The following is a 22663-nucleotide window of genomic DNA, read 5'->3' on the forward strand; positions in this document are numbered from 1 at the left end:
TTGGCATGTTGGATTCTTTTTAAAAATTATTAATGCTGTGGCTGTGAAGATGAGTTAAGAACTTCGTGTGCAGGATGCAGAAGAGACACCAGTTTTGGCTCTACAGACATCTGGGATGAGGTTTACTGAGTATTGCTGAGTATGTGTTTAAAACAGGCCAGCAGGAGCCCCTCATTTAAAAGCTGCCCCATGCCTGTGTCCTTAGGTTCTTTTGCAACTGCTTAGGTAAATCAACAGCTTTTGCCAAAAAGCTGGGATGAGGAGGAGCACTAGGAGTTATGACTGGCAAGCTGAAGTTGCAGATGGCCACAAGCAGTGGATTTGGGAGAGGTGGGAACTGTTCTTTATCAGAAGGGGTGTCAACACTACAGTGAAAATTTAAACACTGTAATTTTGCCTGATGAAGGTCAGTGCAGCAGCATCTGCAGATGCCCTGGATTAGTGGGTTGTGCTTTTACTGAGCAAAAACATTTCTCTCCTGCTAAAGGCCACCTGGAAGTTATTTGTAAGTAAAGAGGGAAAGTTTCATCAACCTGTATGACTTCAATTCCCAAGTCACTTGTATTAAAAAAAAAAAATCACCTTCTAAATGAATAAGTAGGAGTGGGAGGTATAAGAGACTCCACAAAATAGGCCAAAAGGCCGTGCACATTATCAATAAGCCTATTCTGCTGCTGCCTAGTTGAGGACAAAGTGCTGAAGACATTGTTCAGTGCCACCACCTGCTCTCTCAGAGAGAGGTGTATTTCACTTTTGTTGAGATGTTGAAATGCCCTTGAAACTCAGGCACAGGGTGGGATTCTTGGGTATCCCATGCAGGGCCAGGAATGGGACTCAATGGTCCTGATGGGTCCCTTCCAACTCGGCATATGCTGTGGTTCTACAGAAGCGAAATCCTCTGAGAGGAGGTGATTTGGAGATAAATTCATGTTTGGCAAAGCCTTGTCTGGGCTGTGGGGCTGTGCTGTGCCATGGTGGCAGCAGCCCCACTTTGGGACAGTGCTGAGCACAGTGACACCAGGGCACTTTGTGGCCAGCACAGTGCTCAGTCCAGTGTCCCTCCCTAGGATGGCACAAAATTGCTCAGTGTGAGTCTGAAAAGAGGGTGGTGATGTCCAGGTTCAAGTGCAGGCCAAGTATGAAGAAAACAAAACAAAGCTTCAGCAGCCTCCTGTGATTTAGATGGGCAAAACTCCCACGCTGGAGGACAAAACTGCACTCTTTGGATAAGTGCTTATCGTTCTTGAAGCTGGCACAGCAGAGCAGAGCAGTCCATGCTTCAAAAAGCAAAGTAATTAATTCTCCTTGCTCTCAGCCTCAGCAGTCTCCGATGTGCAATGCTGCACTGCAACCAGGCATGGAGAAACTTTCTTCCCAATCAAAAGAAGTATTCAGTTTTTTTACTCTGATACAGTAGGGTTGGTCTTCCCTTTAATATTAATGGAGACAATGTCTTCCTTGCCTTTCCATGACCTTCAGTGTTCGTGCTTTGTGTTAAAATTTCCATTCCCCCTCCCTATTCAAATGCTGGCATTAAAAAGAAAAAAAAAAGATTAAAATTCCTTTTGTTTAAATCCCTAATAAGGGAGCCTTAGAGCATGCCAGCCATCAGATGCAGGGATAGGTCTTGGCTTGCACTCCTGGCTCTGGACTCTTCACCTGGGCCATGCTGGGTCAAACCTCTGGACCCTCACCCCAACCCAAGTGCTCCTTGCCTGCTGCTGGCTCAGTTGTGGGTAAAGTATGGTGATAGCTGAGTCTGGGCTGGAGAAGGGATTTGGAGCTGTGCTTCTCAGCCTGGGGTATGTCTACTCACCCTCTCTATAATGGGGCTGACAGTGCCAAAACCTCTGCCATCCTGTTTCTGTTGCAGATGCTCCAGTTGTGTCCCCTTGCTCTTAGCACCTGCAGTGGCCATCTCCAAATGTGTCACAAACAATAATTAATAACTATGCAAATCAATCAAAAATAGTGCTGATTTAAATTCCTGCCCTGGCACTGAGATGACAGGGACTGCTGGGGTTATGGGAGGACGTAAAAAGCAAAGTAAGTCAAATTGGAACATTTAGGTACAGATATATGTTACATGCCACTGTGGTATTCTGGTATTAAGGATTTGGTGAGGGGTTCAGGGAGGCCAAAGGCTGAATGGTTCCATGGTCTGAGGAGATAACAACACTCCTTAAACCATGAGGGGTTCAATTGCAGGTGCTGATGTGTTTATAAAGCACCCCTTGGCACACTGTGACCTCCTGCTGTAATGGAAAAGGCAATTCCCTCTGGGTGGGAATAAAACAGCAGCTGCAGCAATGGCCAGGTATGCTACCCAGGCTGGGGGGAGCACCTGGCACCTCCCCCTGGGGTCCCCTGTGCTGGTTTTGTTGTGGTAGAGTTAATTTTCTTTACAGTAGCTGGTTTGGGAGTATGTTTGGGATTTGTGCTTTATTGAGTTGAATATGGCAAGGTCCCTTCCAGCTCAAACTGCTCTGTGATTCTGTAATATCCCAAACCATTGGTCATCTCAGCAATAACAGCTGAGGAAGGAAGGAGGAGCGGGATGTTTGGAGTGATGGTGTTTGTTTTCCCAAGTCACTGTTACATGTGGTGGGGCCCTGTTCTCTGGAGATGGCTGAACACCTGCCTGCCCATGGGATGTTAATGAATTCCTTGTTTGCATTGCTCGTGTACATGGCTTTATCTTGACCTATTAAACTGGCTTTATCAACCCACGAGTTTTCCCACTTCTACCCTCCTAATTCTCCTCCCCATCCAGCTGAGGGCAGTCAGTGAGCAGCTGTGTAGGGCAGAGGTGCCAGATGGGGTCAAACCACAACACTGCCCAAAACAGGTTTCTGGGAAAGGAAGATGGATGGAGGATGTTCAGGAAGAGACTTAAAGGTGGAAGGGATTAAGGCAGGAAGGTGAAAGTTTACCTGGAGACCTGGGCAGGAGAAGACACATGTCCTATCAGGATTGTGTGGGATGAGGGTCTCTGAGACTCCCCAGTCCCAGGCTGCTCATTTCTGCCCTTCTGCCTTTGCCCCTTGTGGAGTGAAAGGCTTAGAAATGCCAATGACAGAGCAAGGATTTGATACCAATACAAAATGAAGCTTCCTTGTTGGAAGTCAAGACTAGGCCAAGCTGAACTCAGCTCTTACCTTTAACACATTTATTCAGCAGTCTTATGAATACCTGCATACATCTCGGTTTCTCTGTCCCTAAACTTGGGTTAATGCTTTTATTCCTTTAGCTGTCTTATAGAAGTTTGCAAAACTAATTATTTTTTAGATTAAAATTGCAGCACACTAAATTTTACACAATATATTGCACTGGGATGATCCAGACATTTAAGAAAGATTTTAAAAAAAGAGGAAGGTAATGGTGAGTTTGTGTACTGAGGAAACTACAAAGATGTCCCATTTACTGTGCCTGAGCCAGCTTGCTGGATGTGTTAGGTACATGTAAATTATGAGCATTTTAATATAATTGTAACTACCATTTTGGTGCATCAGTTGGAGGGAAATAAGAAAACCACAGCTCCCCCCTGCTTTTGCTTGCTGTGCTCAAGGCGTGCTGTGTGATTTGCTCTGACAATTACCCGGTCACTCAGCTCTCACCTCTGTCCTAGCCAGAGCTTGCAATAATCTGATTGGCATAATTCAACTGCATAACACCCCAGAAACCATGCCTGGTGCTTTTATGCTGCTTTTCCATTCCTTCACTGGGATCTCACATTCTCTTGAATGCACTTTTCTGCTGTATTACAAATATTTTAGGAGTTATGCTCAAGAGCCACAGGCCCCATTCATAGCTGCTTTCCATTAGTCTAGCAGAAGATTTCCTGCTCAGGTTTCTCTTTTTACCCAGCAGACAGTAAAAAAATTCCTTTCCATTGCTGGTGTGCTCTCTCCTTGCTAACAAGATACCAAATGGACTTCCTACAATGTTGTCTTATGTGCTTCTGAAATTTATTCTTTCCCTCCTTCTGTAAACTGGTAAGATTTCAGGATGCATCTTTTTGCTACCTAAGAATATCTGAGGGCTACAAGATGCAGAATGTTTAAGTGGTTAAATTTCTGCTGGTGGCAAATATAATGCATAAATATTACTTATCTTGGTTGCCATTTTACTCATTTCTCTAGGTTATCATCACATAATTATCATTATGCTCATAATCACTTGGATTTCTTGTATAATCCAGCACTTTCCTTCCAGTTTGTGCTGGTCCACATGGTGCTGGGACACTCCTTCTTCCTAGGGATCCCTGCAACTGCTGACTTCACCCTGCAGGTGCATGTTTCTTGCCCCAAGCACTGGCTGAATTTCAGAGTGACACTTTAAATGAAATTCCCAAAGGTCAGAATTGGAGATTTGAGGTAAGAAATTATGCTGCTGCACAATTGTGATTTAAAAGAGCTAAATTTTTTTCTTCCTTAAAAAAATAGTATTTGAGAAAACTGAACTGAGTTTATAGTTGCTGAAGTTGTTGCCCCAGAAGTTCCCAAGGCTTGGTTAAATGGGGCTTTGAGCCACCTAATCTATTGAAAGATGTCCCTGCCCAGTGCAGTGGTGATGAATGAGATGATCTTTAAATGTTCCTTGTGATCCAGACCATTCTGTGATGCTGTTCTGTATTGTCTGAGTGGTCTCTCACTATTCACATTTAATAATGCTTCTGACATGTCTAAATTGTGTGTTATGATGTACTTGGAGCCCCCAGATTTCTAACACCAGTATAGAGCTTCCCAGCATCTTAGGGACCAAGCAAAAGAATAATGAAAATCCTTGTCAGGAAAAATCAGACAAAATTAAAAAAGCAGAGGCCACCTAATTCAAGGTGTTAGACTTCCCAGTGACGGATTTTTCAACAAGCCATATTTTAATCTTGTACAAGTTTAAAAAACTGATTTATTTTTATTTTGTGTTTAACTAGATTCCTTCTGATTAGAAACTTCAACACTTAGGCTAAAATGCATTGAGGAAGGCATCAATCAACACCTGAGCACCAGGGGCTGCTGCTGCTGGGGGACCCTGCCCAGGGAAGGCTGTCCCGAGCTGTCCCCTCGCTGCAGGGCTCTGCCAGGACAGCCCTGCTGGCGGTGTTCCTGCAGCAGCTCTGGCTGCAGGGCTCTGGGGGAAGCTCGGTATCAGCAGCGTTTTCATGGCGTGCAAGGAAAGCCCAGGGCCCTGTCCCTAGTGGCTGCCGCGCACAAACAATGTCCCCATTGTCCCTTGCTGCTGGCGCTCTCCTGGAAACGCAGTCGCTGTGGCTGTGTTAATTAAACACAAAGCCTGCTTCCACTGCCCAGCTCTGACAGCCACACTGAAGCAGCCTCTGGGGGCACCTGGGCTGCTTCAAACCCAGCCAGGGGTCCTGGGCTGGGCTCTAAAGGTTTGGTCCCTCAAAGTCCCTCAGTGCCACCAGGCTGCCACGCTGGCCACGGCTGTGCCAGCCTGCTTGCTGGGGGACAGCCTCAGATGTATTATCTGTGTGATGACAGACTGCAGGGCCACTGCTATTGTTTTATCTGAATTGCAGAAATCTCAAAGAGCCCCAGCCCTGTGCCCTAATCCACTGTTATCTGGGATGTACAAGTACAGAAAAACCCAGGTGGGTCTTGTTCTTCCTAAGCTCCCTAGGAGCACTGCTAGTTAAGTAGGTCAGTGCTCCACACACACAGCTGTACTACACATGTCAGACAGCAGAGATGCAAACTGCAACACTAAGCCATGAAGTAGCTGTTAAAAACTTTATAAGGGCAATTAAACTATTACCATCCTTTCAGACAAGCAGTGGAAAGAGAGGTGGCACTTAGTTTCAGTTACAGCTTTGGAGTTCTGGACAAGCATCTTCAGATGCATTTTCTTTTTGGTCACCTGATCTGTGCATCTGTGCCTGCACAGGCATCTGCCTCCACCCTGCAGATGAACACCTGAGCTGTTTGTGATGGGACATGTGCATGCTCCCTGTCTGGCAGCCTGTGCCCAGGGACCAGCTGATGGCACTTCCCCACCTTTTGCACACAAATGCAGCAAACAAAGTGCTGCCCCATCCAGTCACTCCTCTTCAGCAAGGAACCAGACGACTTTGCTGCAAGGGAATTCACTTGTTGCCACCCACTGCAAACCTTTCTACAGTTATATGTTGTGTTGATGATTAATAAAAGTAACTCCATATGGGTGAATCACAGGGGTGGTTTCATTCATTTGTTCAGTTTGGGAATCTGCAATCAAAATAAAAGGTGTTCCCCAAAGGCTCATTCCCAGGCACTGTCTGCATCCTTCCTGCAGGAAACAGCTCACTGACAGGGGGGAATAAGCATTAGTATTCAGGGAGTTCACTTTAATACAGTTGGTATTTGCCAAATACTGCAAAACCAGTAAAACCTCATTGCAGCTCTAAAGACATCAAACTCCTGTGCACAAAGTCTGAGCTGAGGTTGGGTGGGGTTTGGTTTTCTTGGATTTTATTTATTTATTTTAGAGTAAAACAAAAGCGCTGAGAAAAAAGTTACCAAAATTTTTAGCCTTTGTTTTATTGAGTTACAACAAATGAGCAACAAGTTAGAAAAGTTGGATTTATTCAAACTCCCTAGCATCCTGTTTGTGCAGCATACTGAAAGGTGGGCAAGTTCTCCAACCCCAGCTCGTCAGAGAAATGCGCTGGACAGCTCTTGCACCCAAGCTCCTGCTCCCCTCTGCTCCCTCCTCACACATGCACAGACAGACATCCCCACACAAATCCAAATTAGCAGTACTTGAAAAAAGTGCACTCAGGAACCTAAGAGTGATGCAAAAATTTAGTGGCAAGGGTTAATAAGAAAGTTCTGTTGTGCGCTACAACGTCTAAAGCTGGAGGGCAGCTGCTGGTTATGGCGTCCATCACTGTACCAGCCAAAGAAACACAAAGAAATTTGGATTATGAAGCATCTTCATTTCCTCATTCCAACCCCTCTGGGAGTTGTAATATATGTTTAAACAAAAAGTGCTAAAAAAACCCCCAAAATCAAACCAACAATCAAAAAAGGCATTTAGCCAAATCTTCAGAGACCCACAGCTGGGGCTAGCTGGTGAAAAGTGAAGTACAGGAGCTGGAGAAGACTTGCCTTGTAGGAGCATGGAAAAGCAAAGATTTAAATATTTCAATCAGTAGCAGGTGGCTGTAGAACAAAACAAAAAAGTCAAAACAACAAGAGAAAAAAACCAAAAAAACAAACCCCACTGCTCCAGAACACGTTTAACTGGTCTGAAATGTAAACTGGAGTGGGGATCTGGGCTCAGGTGTTGATCTGCACCAAGACAACTACAAGAGATAGCAAATCTTTCTTAGAACACTTTAGGAAAAAAAAAAAATCTCCCTCCTCCACAAAAGACACTTCCCTCCCCCCAACCAACCCCAAAATTTCTCAATTGCATTATATGCAAGAATAACTTGCACCTATTAAAAAAATTAACAAAATTTTTATGTTGTACAAATCTGTTCCAGTAGAGGAAGAGGGCAGGAAAGTGGGTAGGAGAGAAACTAAGAGAAAACTGTGTACAAGGACCCTTTCCTCTTTCTTTCTTCTCTTTTGTAATGCAGTAGTAGGACTTTGGCACTATCAACAATTCCATAGTGATGCTCCATGAGAGTATTCCTTCCCACTGTGTCTCCACAAGCGCAGTTTGAGACTTGGAGTCACAACACACTCTCTCACCCAGGCAGGAAAATAGAGTTGTCTTCTATTTTCAGAGAGCATTTCCCCTTCAACATCAGGACAGTGCAGCTGAGGAGTACCCCTGCAAAAATTACAACAGCAGCATATTATTTTTTAAGGCACTGTTTGAGCTGTTAACTATGAGGAGACCTGGTTGACATCCCTGCACGTGTGCTAACACTGTTTTGTGTTAGCTGTGCCCTGAGGCCTGTCCTTATCACAGCCTCATCTGGTAGGGTGCTGCATTTTTGCTGCATGTAACACCCAACTAATAACCCCCTAGAGACTTCCAACAGGGATATACGGTCCAGCCATGGCTCAGGCAGATTCTCACACTGACTCTAAATGATGCCTGCACATGTTTGGGGCAACTACTTTGCAACCACAGGACAGACAGTGCTAAAACCAAGAAGACTTCAGGTCTTTCTCCCCCAGTAAATCCCCTCATAATGCTTCCTGTTTTATGTGATTTTAGAAAATGATACAAACTAAAAGACAGTGGAAGAAGTTGGATGTGCCTGTGCTCTGCAGAGCAGCTTCCTGGTTCTGCTATCACTCCTGCACCATCATTAAGGCTGCACAATTGGACCAAAGATTAAAAGATGACCCCTCAAAACCCAACCTTCAAACAGGCACCCATTCACACATATCCCCAGTTCCCAGCAAAAAGCAAGGGCTCTGTGGCAGGGATTATGCTCAGTTTTTCCACACTGAGGTGTGAATGTGCAAGAAGTGCAAACATCCTCTTCACCCACCCTGCAGCATTGCTCACTGAAACCTGAGCTGACTCGTTATTTCACACCTCTCATGGATGTTGCTGTCTGCTCTGCTATTTCCCACGAAAGCAGCGCTCTGCCTGGTATCTGCAATGCAGCCAAGCCCAGGCACAGGCCATAGGCTTGCACCAACATCAAGGGGAAAAGTCCTCCCCCCACCCTTGAGACCTTCCCACACACAGGCCCTTGTTCATCCTGACTGGCTGGAAAATTTTAATTGCTGCACTGGGTTTTGCTTCTTCCTCTGAAATCCTTCATTATGTTAGAGCTTGAGTCTCTAATGCACCTCACTCATTTCAGGGAAAAAGCATGTCCTCCCTACTTCAGCCTCTTTCCCTCAAAAGTTTTAGGATGACCTGAATACTGCACTGGTCATTCCCTTGCTGAGTTACTTAGGGATGCTGACTTGGAGCCCAGCACCAGTAGCAGACACTACTGTGAGCTTTCTAAATGAAACCTAAGCCTCAAGAAAAGTGAGAACTTGGGCAGAAAGTGAGAAACCCAGTGATGTTCACTAGTGGTGGTTTTGGACACGGAGGAATGCACTGGGTCACTGGCAAGCAAGTAATCTGAGCTCCTGCAAGAGTGCAGAAGGGGCTGGAGATGGCAGGAGGACCCAGACTACCTCTGATGCTCGGTACCACACATTCAGCAGATGCAATGAATGACTGCCTTCAGGCTTTTTTTTTTTCCTACTGTGCAACCTTCACACATGGTTTGACTTTGGCAAATCTCCACAGAGCAGTGGTCACAGCAATCAAGATCTGGAGTGTTCAGCTGCCTCGTTCCCACCACAGGCTCTGGTGCCTACATCCTGCAGGGTTCTTGCTTAAAAAAGGAGGTCAGGAAATAACTCCAAAAAAGACAGTTTACTGTGGAAAGGTGGTGATGGGGGAAAAAACCAGATCATTCTGAGAAAAAACAAAAGCTCTGCTCTTGGGAAAACCCCACAGGAAGACAACACTAAAGAAAGCCAGCAGAAGCTGCCAAACACTCTGGCATGCTCTGGTCCTGCTCCCCTGTCTGAGCTGTAGCTTGCTGTGTTTAATTCAGAACAGTTTCTGTTTGTCAGTTTGTGCACAGGAGGACAAGGACCCAATTCTGACCTGTCCTGTAGGAAGGCAGGAGCCTCTCTACTGATGGAAAGGGAGCTACAGCACCCTCTTGACAGAGCAGGGCCTCGCTACAAGAGGGACACAAAGCTTCGTGAGAGTCTCAGGAACACTTCCAGAGATGCTTTAGTGCACCCTACAGCAGCCACCCAGCATCTGGAAGGCTGGTACCCTATGGGGACAGGTCTCCCAGCCTCACTGTTCAAGGAAGCTGACCTGCTCCATGGAATAAATCCAATTTTGCCAAGAGCTTCAGATACAGGCTTAGTAACAGAGCCTCTTCTTAGTGCTGGGATGGCATTGCAGAGCCTGGCATGAATCCTGCTCTCACAGAGGCCCAGCCCTTGTGAAATTCCCTCTAGCTGCAGCAGCAGCAGAATTTGCCAAACATGGATCAGTCTGGGAAAAACTCATTTTTTTAAGGCATAAAGTCTGTGTAGGCTATGACACAAATGCTCTCTAATAGTTCCAAAATCTCCTAAAGCTAAATATTGAGAGAGTGAGAGCAGAGGGTGACTAAGATGGTCTGGAAGAACTGAGGTTTTACAAAAGCCACACACAAATTCAGTCAAGAAGGGTATGGAGGTCAAGCACCAAAACCCATTCATTTTACACTATGTAGATCAAGCTGGCAAAACAGCAACACCAGGAATATGAAAGGAGTATGCTTCTGCCTGGTGTATGGCTCAGCAGTGAGAGACTCACACTGTAAGTGTGGCTGTGTGAGAGACAAGAGGAACCCCTTGTCAGCTCTTCAGTCCACCTCTTACATGTGGTACCTGAGGAGCATGTTAGGAAAAATCAATCTTTTATGACAACTGACAGAAACAAGTTCCCTGTCAGGTCACAGAAAAGTCTCTGCTTTTTAGTCATACCCTGGACATCACTTGGGATAACACCTTGTTAATTTAACACCAAAATTTTAGCTGAAAATTTCTAAGATTGGCTGCCCAATGAAAGCTTAGAAAAAGTAGCTGAGATAATTCCCTGAGTCCCATCAGTGTGGGATATAAAGATTCCAAATTTTGTGTCACAACAACTGTGAAAATGCCTCCATGTATGTCCCACAGAGCAGGCACTCGCATTCCTCAGCTTACAGGCAGAATAGAGGAAAATAAAAAAAAACTTTTTAAAGTCCCCAGACCAGCACACTGAGAAAATGGCAAGGAGCAGAGGACAAAAGGGCCCTCTGACCATTACTGCACACTCTTTGCAGCAGAAGCCCTGCTCCAGTGCACCTTTTCTCAGCAGGTGTATTTAACACACAAACACCAGAAAGCTCCTCATGAAAATGATCACTCAGCAACAATTTAACTGAGATCAAAGTTCTTATAAAAATTCCTCTCTGGTAACACTTGAGCACCTCCAGAGCCCTGAAGCTTTATGGTCAACATCTGCACCAGGGGGTTCACTCCATGCCTGACGCTGCTCACAAGCACAAAAACCCAGGCACCAAACCTCGGCTGCTGGAAGGAGCTGTTGCAGATCTTGGTTTCAGAGTACAAGAGGTTTGTAAGAAACAGGGGTTTCAGGCAACTCCCCCTGCTCCTGCCTTCCTCTCCACTGTCCCTCTGAGCCCCTGATCTGCTCCCTCTCCTCAGAATCAGTATTTGTAGCTGGAAGGGGGAAATGTTCTGGAATAACAACCCGGAGAAAAAGAATTCCACAATGCATTTATTCCTCACACATTTGACTTTAAAAGGCAGATCAGATCCTGGCTCTCCCCTCTTATGTGGCTGCACAACAGTGGCACCCCAGCGTGCCTCTGGCTGATGTTCCCACATCCTTCTTCCTTTAATCCCTGCCTTTGATACACAGCTAACACCTGCTCCTCACATCCCTAATTACCAACTTTTTCAAGAATAATGCAGGACAGTGCCTTGCAATGCAGTCTGAATCTGAAGATTTTGTTATAAAGGCGCTGTCATAACATTTTTCAAGATTAGCTAACAGAATTCACAGTTAAAAATAATACCAACCTTCAGAGTTGTTTTTTTCTCAACTCAGAGAATGTCCAGGAGACTTTGGGACAGGTACTGGACATGGAGAAACTGGTGTGCTAGCCAGCAGGGCTTGCTGCCAAAAACTGCACCTCTGCAACAGGTAGTTCAATCCAAGTACTGGTAGCTATCATAGCAGAAGTCTTAAATACAAGTGTGCAGGCATTTCTACCAGAACTGGCTTTTGTTTTTTTTTTTAATCTTTAATTTTTAAAGAAATGCAAAAGTATATTTTACCTATTGGATGCCAGAAAATTACCAATTTTCTCAAACAGGTTTCTCTCATTATGGTTTTTGATACAGGATGCTGAGTTTTCTGTAGGATAAACTCTAAAGCTGTGGTTTAAGGAAACTCCAGATTCAGGTTTACTGAGCACAAAATGTTACAGGTTCCAGTGAACTCAATTCAACATGCAAGAATTACTGACAGTACTTGTTCCAGATTTTCACTGCGCAATTGTGATCAGAAACAGGTTTCAGCTCTCCAAATAACAAGTCCTTTTGCATTGGGAAAGATCATATAACCCCCCTTCCTTTAAAGCCAGGCCCTGCAGCTTGCTTTTAAATTCAAGATCCTGTGAAGAAGAGCTGCTAAACACCCACACAACTTAGTCTGGGGCATTTCCTAAGCCTCTAGTGAGAGCAAGCAGAACAAAGCTAGACTGAAGAGAGTTCTCACTTGCAAGAGGAAGAAAACACATTTGCATGAGCCACTTCAGTCCCACTTTTTTCTTTTTTTTTTTTTTTTTTTTTTTTGCTCGCTTCTGCATAAAGAGGCATCTGTGTCCTAGGCCCTTCCCCCAGTGACCTTTTGTTTTCAACATGGCAGGATGCTGCAAAGGAAGGACCTGAGATGCAGAAACAGGCACAGCCTCTATTCAGTGATCTCTCAGCAAGGGGGTATTAGCAGCTAGTGTTACTATTTCTTGGTGTGGCTCAGCTAGCATGTTTTATGTAAAGTACATATAGGTTGTTTAAAGACAGAAAGTTTTAAGGTTTAATCACTTATTGCAAAAAAAAAAAAAAAAAAAAATTAGGAAAACTTCCCTTACTCAGGACTTGACTCACAAGGAGACAAAAAACAAGGCAAATGGCACTAACCCCTCCTCTATCATGCAGTTGGCTTTAATTTACAAGCAGAATGGGTCTCCCTTTTGTTCAGGCATCCAGCAGGCACAAAGCACCCGGCAGGGATGGGCTCCAGGGATTTACACTGAAGTGGGGCTACGGAATGCTGGAAGCACAGCCTGCCAAAGGCAGGCTCAGAGAAAAGGGCACCCTCAGCATTACCTGTCTATACGTGGGAATTGTCTCCAGATATACTTTCAGAGTCCAAGTCTGGCAGCTCTGTGTGGCCCTCGGGGGCCGTTTGGCTCCAGCTGTCCGTACAGTCCGAGGCAGCGTCGTCCTCGCCCACCGTCACCTCCACCCAGCTGGCCTCTGCTGGCTCCTCATTCTCCTCACTGCCGTGGCCATCGTGGCTGTTGCTGCACTCCAGCCTGTCCACACCCTCTGCTTGATTCCCTAACAAAGAGTCCTTCAGTGGTTCACAGTCTCTTTTTGCTCTCACCACTGGTTTCCCCCCATTCTCTTCATTCAGTTTTTTATGCTCCTGGTAATGCTGCCGAGACACCTCATTACCATTCTTTGGACTCTCAATGTGTTTTGAGCTCTTTTTCTGGCTTTGCTTGTTATGACCATCACCAGCATACTGCTGCTGGTACTGGTCAATCCATTTAAGTGACCCTGTTCTTAGTGAAGACCGGTTTTCCTTGAACCAGCGAACTATTTCAGTTCTCGTGAGCCCAGTCTGAGATGCCAGCTGGTCATACTCCTGGGGTGATGGCCACTGGGTCCTTGCAAACGTGCTTTTCAATAGATGAATCTGCTCTTGTGTTTTCTTCAATGTGGTAGAGGACCCAGATAAAGCACCAGGGAGCTGAGAGCTAGTCAGAAGTTCTGCCTGGCTTATTGCACCATTGGGAGTTCCTTGATCCTTAATTTTTCTGTATGACCCCATCGAGTCCAAGACAGCTTGCTCCATGCTGTCCCTTATCTTTCTCCTCTCAGAGAACCATGAATCTATCTCCCTCCTACTCAGCTTAGTCTCCATTCGAAGCCTGTCCAATTCTCCCTGGGTAGGAAAAGAACATTTTAAGAAACTCTCCTCAAGGGCCCTAAGCTGCTCTTGAGTTTTCTCTTTGAATCTCTGGGGAGTAAAATCTGTGTATGGGTGAAATGACCGGCCGTGTCGACCAGCCGAAGGTGCTATTTGATCTTTCCCTAAAGCATCACCAGGAATTTGCACGATGCCCCTCTGACTTCTGTACCTGTGGTCACTGAACCACTTTTTGATCTCACTCCTGGAAAGACCTGTTGCCTCTATAAGCCGGTAGACTTCTGCATCATCAGGAAACTGGCTTGCCATGAAACTGGCCTTCAGCTCTGCTATCTGCTCCTTGGTCTTTTTGCGCTCACTGGCCGGGGTCACTGGAACAGCAGTCACCTTGGCAGGAATCTCAGGCACCTGAACTACGTGAGGACGTTTGGCCTCTGGGGCACTTGATAAGGTCTGTATTGTCCTCTTTTGGCCCTGGTTTGGGGCAACAGCAAGTGTAATTGGTGAACAGGAAACAGTTGAACCATTTGACACAGGAGTCAAAACCAGGCCAGTCTGGCCCAGTATCTGACAAGGCAAAGCTGTCTGGATGATGGGCTGTGGCATTTTTGCAGTTGCCAATGGAGCTGGCAGGACGGTGATGGTCTGGGGAACTGCCTGGATAGTACCATTGAACATCTTCTTCCTTGCTTCCTCCACTTCTTCAGGAGACCAACTTATACCGTGCTTCAAACGTTGCGTAGCAAACCAGATTCGGATTTGTTCTTCGGGATGTTTTGATGCTGCTGTCAACCAGGACAGCTCTGCTTGTGTGGGGTAAGGAAACTTATTAAAGGAGTTGATCATGGTCGCATTAGTGTCCAGTGCAGAGTTGTATTTGGTACTGTTCAGAGGGACCGGGACCTTGGGGACAAGGTTGATATTTGGTGGCAGCTGTACAGAGGGCATGACATGGGCTAACACATCATGGAGAAGGTCTCCATTTATACAGGCAATAGCTTCAGTGGCTTCAGTTATGATGCGGGGCAGAGCACCATCCACGTGGTTTTCCGTCACTCCCTCTTCTGGCTTTTTGGATCCCTTCTTGGCTTCCCCTTTAGGCTTTCCCAGTTTCATCACGGGCACTTTATTTGCGCCGCTTCCCCCATGAAGTGAATCGTCACACTCTGCATTTTCCAGCCCACTGCTTGTGACAGTGACATCGTTAGTGGCAGCCTCAATAGACTGCTCCAGAACAGTCTGATTATTGCGTTTAATTAATTTCAGTTTAAAGTTAGTCTCTCCCGGGTGGTATTTTGCGTTGTGGTCAGATAAAGAATCGTATTTTTTGGTTGTGAAGTTGCATTCAGCACAGACATACAGGGGGTTGAGGATGACGTTTGGATGCTGAGTGTCAACGTGCTCTGTGAATTCATTTAGGTTTTGTGTCGAGTAAGGGCAGTACTTACACTCATAACCACCCTGGGGTTTCTTAGACTGATTTTCACCCGGCGGCTTCGCCTCCACCACCTCACAGTCCTTGACTGAGTTTTCTGAAGGCCAGGTTTTTTTGGAGTCCTGCTGTGATGCACCCTTGTCCTTAGGAGTCTCTGCGCCCTCAGCACCTTCCTGCTCCACGACCTCAGAAGTTCGCACCATACAGGGAGTTGTGGACTTTCTTTTGCTGGCCATGGCAGCTGCTGGCAGGGTGCTGCTGTCCCAGATGGTGGCTTCTTTTGACAGGATGAGCAACCAACTCAGTAGATCTTGCAAACAGCTCCAAACTTCCCTGATTATTTGACTCTGTTTTGTTTAAAGAATTTCTGCCCTGGCTGTGACCCTCAGCTTCGCCAGCAGACCTGTCAGCTGCATGACACCTGTGAAACAAAGCACACGTTGTTAGCCACTGATCAATAAAACAGATTTAGTAGAAAGCCACAGCTCAAGGTGTGTGCATTTACAAGGCACGTGCATATTCTGGATATTGCCGAACTTTTCTTCCTCCATGTCATAATTTTAAGAGTCAAAAATCTCCCCAAAAAGAAAAAAGTCATGGGTAATTTGCAATGAAGTGCACCACAGGAAGAAAATGACTGGAACAAATAAGATGAACAGACAGGGAATTTTAATTTCCACTAGACTCAATATGTTTAGTTAGGAAAAGAAGATATAGTACTATAAATACTGCATCTTTTTATAGAAGCTGCAATTCTATTAATTACTATTTTGAAGTCTGCAGATTTGAAATTGAGTGTGATTTATATTAAACTTAATTACTTCCCACTGTCACTTACCTTGTAAATATGACTACTAAATGATTGTGGTTACTAATGATGGGTGATTTCTAAATAAAGCTATAGGATCTGCCTTGGTTGTAAAAGTAATGGCAGAAAGAAGAGTTAATGTAAATCAACACTTGCAAAGGTCTGTGTTTTGAGAAAAGGTGGGCTCAAAGACACTGCAGCAGGAAACCATAGCAGATTTGTGGAGGCCTATCAAGTCTTTTCCAGACAAGAAATTTCCTTAAAACACCACTTCTCACTCAACATTGACAGAAACAGCTACCAAAGGCCATAGAAGCCTTCAGATTCCTTTTAAACAGGGTCCTCTTCTGTGACCACACTCGTAATGTCCCAACTTGTGCATGTCCCTTCCTAAAGAATTTAAAAAAGCCAAACCAAAACATTTTAAAGCTTTATTTTTAATGCTGAAGCACTTTTGAAAGTTCCCAAATGCAATAATTCTGTAACATGTATTTTCTGAAGGACAGGAGGCAAACATCAGTGAAAACAAGCACAAAGAAAAATTACACCAGCTTTTTGAGGATCTACACTCACTCATTAGGACTGGATGGAGGGAAAAAGAACAATTTAGTTGTCAAAAGAGCTTAATTAATTAAAAGAAAAAAAAGATTAAAAAAGGTCACTTCCCTATTTGACAAGATGCTTTTTAAAATTTATCACCGACTCAAATTTGTTATTCTTCCTGGTCAGAAGGTCTCTGATTTCATAATACTTCTACAGTCTTGACAGAAAACTCAGATTTAACAATCAAGAAGTTCTTGGAATTGAGTGGGAGGCACCCTGGTGTTCACAAACCGGAGGAGGATGGAAAGTGGAGATTTGCAGATCGGGTCAGGCCTGCACTGAGTTCTGCAGAAGCGTTCTAAATGGAGAATTTGAACTAGGGATCCAATGGAAGTAGCCCGACCCCTTGCAGACTGGATGATCTTTAAATATCATTTCCAAGCCAAACCATGATCTCATGTCTAACCAAATGCACATCTGCTTATTGTGAAGATGGTAAATGATAAGCTGCATCCGGAACCAGAGACTGAAGATCTAACAAAATAAACTATCACTGAAGTCACATCTGGACACATCCAACATCAGCAGAGACTTTACAACCACCTGAGTGCTGTCCCTGTATCTGCTCCTCTCGCTGCAGCCTTGGCACGCGAGAACCTGTGAAAGCAGCCGCCAGCTTCTCGCTTGTGTTTGCAGCTGAGGAACACTGCAGGTCTCCGGAGCACAGTGCCGCTGCTCTGCCTGTCACGGATCATTCCATTCCTGTACACATGGAAACTCAAACCATACACTGCCAGAGGAAGCAGCCCCAGCAGGGGATAAGAGCAGGGATGGCAGCTCCCAGCTCTACACTCAAAACCCAGCAGGAAGCAATTCCCCATCCACGGAACGCTCCGTGTGCAGATTGGTCATGCAGCGCCCTGGCGGGTAAGGCTCTGGTGACACTCAGTGTGAAACACCAAACACCCCATGGAGAAGATCCCACGCATATTTACTATGGTGCAGGTGCCTCAGCATAACTGCACGGTGCTTGGGGCTCACAGCCAGCGCTGCACCTCCCCGCCCTGACACAGCCCAGGCACGCTCGGTGAGGTGTCAGAGCATACGGCTGACTTTCGAGGGTGCATCTGAGCTCCAGGTGCTTCCCTGGGAAACAGAGCACATCTGCTGAGCTCTGTGAAACAGGGATGGGCCTATGGCTCTGCCTTGGTCACAGTGACCCAGTGCTATTTCCCCTAACCTAGGGCCACCAACATTGTCACCACCATTCCTCAACATTTCCTTTTCTGTTTCCTTTATTTATCCTTCTGCCTTTTAATGATAAACAAACAAGAGCAGTGAAAGCAATGATGCCTGGTTTTCTGAACATTTGTGGCTATTTACCGTTGAACTAGATCACACTGAACTTTCTCTATTATTTCCACATATTCCTTCAAAATTCCCCTTCTACTTCACCTCACAACTGTACTGCCACAGATATTTTGGCTGTGATCTGGGACTTGCTGCAACCCACTGTGGGTGGGATCTGAAACTAGAGACAAACACACAACTGTCCCAGTGCCCATCTTCCTGATCACCCACTTTCAACTGTGCTTGCAGAAAATTAATTTGCTTTGAGGCTTCTTCCCTTATCCCAATCTGGTTGAAACAGGGCAAAAGAGAGGGGCAGAATGGGCTCTGCAAGCCCAGCTGGTGCTGTGAACAGGGTGAAGGTGATCAGGTCATCTCACTCTCCCCTGTAGATCCCACAACATTTGTGATACTGACTTTCTTAGATGAGGGAAGGGAGGTGCAAGGCAGTGTCCTGGCCAGGGTAATGAAGATGGAGCCATGGCTCCTGAGATGCTCCTCTGAGTCTTGCTCTCCCTCCCAGGCCACAGCTGCACCTAATGGTCTGCTCCTGTTTTAATGTACGACCTCGTGCAAAATTCATGTGGCAACATCAGCAAAAGGAAGAAAATTCAAAGGACATCAAAGACAGAGCAAGGCTTATTTATATTTCACTGAACTTGCCCCTGCCTCCACAGGAGGAAAAAGCTGGGAACATAAAGGAATGTGATGGAAGAGAAAGAGTGGAGAAGGAGAAACATCTAGGTTACAGCTTTGAATCAATCAAAGGTTTCTTAAAAGTCAGACTAAATGTTTTGAATTCCCCAGTCTCTGGAAGCTCAGCAAGCTCTCTGCTGCACCAAACTCCCAACTCTTATGAGGACAGGAGGACTGGCCTCAAACAAGGATGCTCTGACACAGAGGAAGGGCCAAGGTCCCTTCAAAACATATCTAAGTGTATGGAAAGATGAAAAAAATCTATCTGCTACAGTTTGTCCAGAAAATTGTACAGATTGTTTCTTCTCTTCTTTCCTCCTTTCCACAGAGTGGTTTTCTGCATGTCTGATTGCTGGCTTTCTAACCCTACACTTCGAGTGGTTTTCTCTGCCACATGAGAATCATGATGTGCCACAGAAATCAAGCACAAGGCAAATGCTTCTTTTTAGAGGTCAATAAAAGAAACAAATGACTTTTAGTCTATGATGTGTAGTCTTGAGCACTCATAACTAGCTACAGACTGTCTTTGTCCCTTCAACCCACACCCTGAATGACAGGGAAGAGGAGAAGCTCAACACTTTCCTGAGCAAGGAGAGTTTATTGGGATCTTCAAGCAGTAGCTCCTGCAGGACCTCGGTAAGGATGTCATTTGGGATAAAGCAAGAGAAAGTTCCAAAAGAGGATTGGACCCCCCTATCCAAAAACACATCCACCTTTTGGGAGGTGCATCATGTACCTTTGCAGGGACTGCCACAGCTCATCCCAGAACATTAGAGAAAGCACCAAGAGCATCTCACAGCTTTCAAACATGAGCCACTTGCCAGAAAATCAAAGACCCAGCAGACAGCTTTAAATATGCAGTGTTGCCCCTGACAAAACTGATAAAGGATGCCACTTCAGCTCCTCCAATGCAAGGCTCAGCAACTGGCACATCCTGATGGCAACCTGAGCTGCACCTTGTCACCTGAGCCCTGTACACAGGACATGCATTCCTTCAGGGGCCAAACCCACATCTGATGTTCAATGCAGGGCTGCACCATGGTCAGGTCAACCTCCAAGCCTAAAGCTGGCCCTGTTCTCCTTATATTTTGTTATGGACAGGACTGTGGACAAATAACCTGTATTTTTGGGCTGCTGCCGCTGTGGAGAGCCCACAGGAGTGAGGTGCAGGGGTGCAGTCAGCAGCTGCCTTGTGAGCTCACTGTGTACGGAGAGGGAAGAGACTCCTCATCCCTCCAGCTCACCTGCCACATCTCTTGTCTCCCCATACTGCAGGGGGTTAAAAGAAAAAAAAAAGTATCATTTTTTGAATTTTCTCTTTAAATGAACAAATGCACAAAGCAGCAAAAGGCAACCAGGTGAAAAACAAAAGTGCTTGGCTCCAAGCAGAATCTGTCATTGTGAACGAGGTTTAAACCAAATCACAGAGAACCCTGTGTGCAGGAACAAAAACTTTCAAGCTGCTTTGCTTCAGCAAAGTCATCCAGGACAGAAGCACACAAGTCAGAAGTAATGCCTTCTTTTAAACTTATCTCCCCACAAGTGTGTCACAGCACTTATGAGTGAGGGCTAAGCTGTCTTCGTTTAATTTCTGAAATTTGTTTAAATAATGAAATAATCCAGCCAGAGTCCTCTGATCAATGGAACTCCTGTTAAAACAGCTACAGAGCATCTGACAAGAGAATGAAGTGGGATCTTAATGGCAATTCTGTGCATGGCTGAGGAAATGCCAGATTTCCTATCCTGGCCCCAGACTGGGGAAACTACAGAGAATCACACAGGAAAAATAAACAGTGATTTTAGGCCTGCTGGCACCGATAAACGCTTGCCTGTGTAGCAATGCCATCCAGCATAAGGTAACTGTACAGTGCAAGCTAAGGGATGATAAAAACAAGTCGAAAAGGTTTCTCTTGCTGAATATTGAAATCTTTTCACTCTCTTGCATCTTTACCTTGTGCAATTGCTAAATTTTACACCCTACTTCCACCACAACAAAAGGCAAATATTTGGGTAGAAACTGAACAGTTTTTCTGCACTGCTGTTCCCACAGGCTCCTCCAAGGTGGTGGCAGAGCAGGAATTTTCCATGGGACCTGGACACAGCTCAGCTGCACAAAGCATCATTCAAAACCCTGTGAGCTGTGACTGGGGAAGTGGTAGGGCAGGGGGGAGATAGGGAGAGATGCTGCTTGTTTTCCTTTATACCACAAAACATGAATGAGTCTGGAAAAGGCTGTCTAAAGACAACCCAACTTGAAGCAATGTCTAATTCAAAAGCATGGAAAACTTCAATTTTAGCAGAAAGGAGAAAGCGCATCAGAATTATCACTGCTGCACCTTGCTTTCAGCCAAGGGCTGGAGTAAAGAAAGAGGTTGAACCTCCCAGGCAGTGCAAATGGATCTTTACTTTTCCCAGATAAACCTCACTTTTAAGAACAAACAAACAGAAAAAACCCAAACACTTTAGGGACACTTGTGTAATTTGCCAATAAAATCTCTATTTTTTCATCTTGCTGCATAGTTTGCTCTGCCCTGTGCTGGCAGAGAATTCCCAGCACCTGGCCTCATTTGAAAATGAACAGTGGGGAAACCACCAGCATGAGGATAACTGCAAATAAGCACACAAATATATAACAGTGTTCATTTGCAAAGGCTGGCTGATGTTTGAAGAGGGTGGAAACATTTTCTTTTACTGCTTAGGAGCTCAGTCTCCACAATCAGCATCCTCTCTGCTACACAGGACAAGCAACAGCAAATTACACCCTTGTAATTTAACACCCACACCCCCCTTGTCTGAACATGACATTTAATATCACAAAGGTAAAAACTCCTCCTTAGAGCTTTCCCACGCCCCTTCCCCAGCCTGAGGACACAGCAGCAGTAAGAGAGGAGGAACACAGCACAGAGCTCACCAGCAAGGACTTGCTGGGCACAAACTGCTCAGTCCCTGGCTTCTTTTGGAATGCCATCCCACTTTATTTCACAGTAAGTGGATCTCAGCAAAGCCCAACACAGATGCCAAGCTTTGCCCTTGGACAGCAGCCAGCGTCCACCTGCTGATCACCACCTTGCAAACACTGCAGGCTGCTTCTAAGGCAGAGGCACCACCTGCATCCTTTTTCCTGAGCTGAAGAATTTGCCACCCCTTCCAGGACGTGTGACCAACCTCACTGTGAGGGACCTCAGTGACTCTGTTCATTCCTGGATATCTTCAGCCATCTCCTCTCACAACCTTCCAAACCTGGGGGTCCCTGGATGGGTCCCTCTGTGTGTCTCAGATTTTAACACTGTGTGGCTGCCCAGAAGTCATGCTCAAGTTCAGAGCAGAGTAGAAACTAACTGATATTACCTGACAGCATCATAACCCTCCTTGACCATCTACTCTTTGGCAGGAAGGCTGCAGCAATGAAAACAGAAGCAGCAAAGGGCAGAGCTCTCATCCTGCTCCCCCCCCCCAGAGACACTAAACTCACGTTCATTAAAATTGTGGGAACATTTTTCTCCTACAAGCACAAGGATGAGAGGGGAGATTCACATTTCACAGTGCAAAAAAAGAAACATGCCTAGGGTGATGTTCCTCCTTCCTTACAACTGCTTTCAGCATGCAGCTGCTACAGTAATATCAAAAAGCACATCAGCAAGCACAGCAAAAAACACGCTGTTGCTCTCCTCTGTGATAAAACACTTAAGAACATTGCTTAATTACATACAGAAGAGTAAGTGGAAGCAAACCAGGGCAAATAATTCCTGCATGATTGCGACTGTAACGATTTACAAAAAAAACCAACAAACCCAGACAGAAAGAAAGGCAGGTTTTGTGAATTAGGGCAGAGCTTTTAAAACAGCATTTAAGTCAGACCAGCATAGAGCTGCAACACCTCTACAGTTTTTTGTAAGCTGAATAAATCCAAATTAAAGGGGAGGTATACAGATTGCTATAGTAATCATTTTTGCAGACGTGAAAAAATAAAATTGAAAGTTTGCATATACTGGTGTAGACATTTCTAATTATAAAATAAATCCCACATAGATGTCTGTAACAGGATGCTGTGACCATGAATATTTTTCTACAGGAAATCAGAAATTGATAATTTTTCTTTCTTTAAGGGATCAGAGACTCACACCTTT

General features: G+C 45.3%; 1 protein-coding gene across 2 annotated transcripts in view; it reads right to left on the minus strand.

Moving 5' to 3' along the window:
* Nucleotides 1-6538: 6538 nt before the first annotated feature.
* The window catches only part of ZHX2 (zinc fingers and homeoboxes 2), a 74812-nt gene continuing 58687 nt past the window's right edge, over nucleotides 6539-22663 (minus strand). For both annotated transcript variants that reach the window (XM_084226224.1, XM_084226223.1), the window contains 2 exons: nucleotides 12876-15560; nucleotides 6539-7779 (listed from right to left, as the gene is read on the minus strand). In XM_084226224.1, coding sequence (XP_084082350.1) covers nucleotides 12880-15375 — 2496 coding nt within the window. In that variant the 5' untranslated portion in view covers nucleotides 15376-15560 and the 3' untranslated portion in view covers nucleotides 6539-7779; nucleotides 12876-12879. The remainder of the gene's footprint in view (nucleotides 7780-12875; nucleotides 15561-22663) is intronic.

The sequence above is a fragment of the Fringilla coelebs genome (assembly GCF_963513975.1).
Source record: "Fringilla coelebs genome assembly, chromosome: 1".
Lineage (NCBI taxonomy): Eukaryota > Metazoa > Chordata > Aves > Passeriformes > Fringillidae > Fringilla > Fringilla coelebs.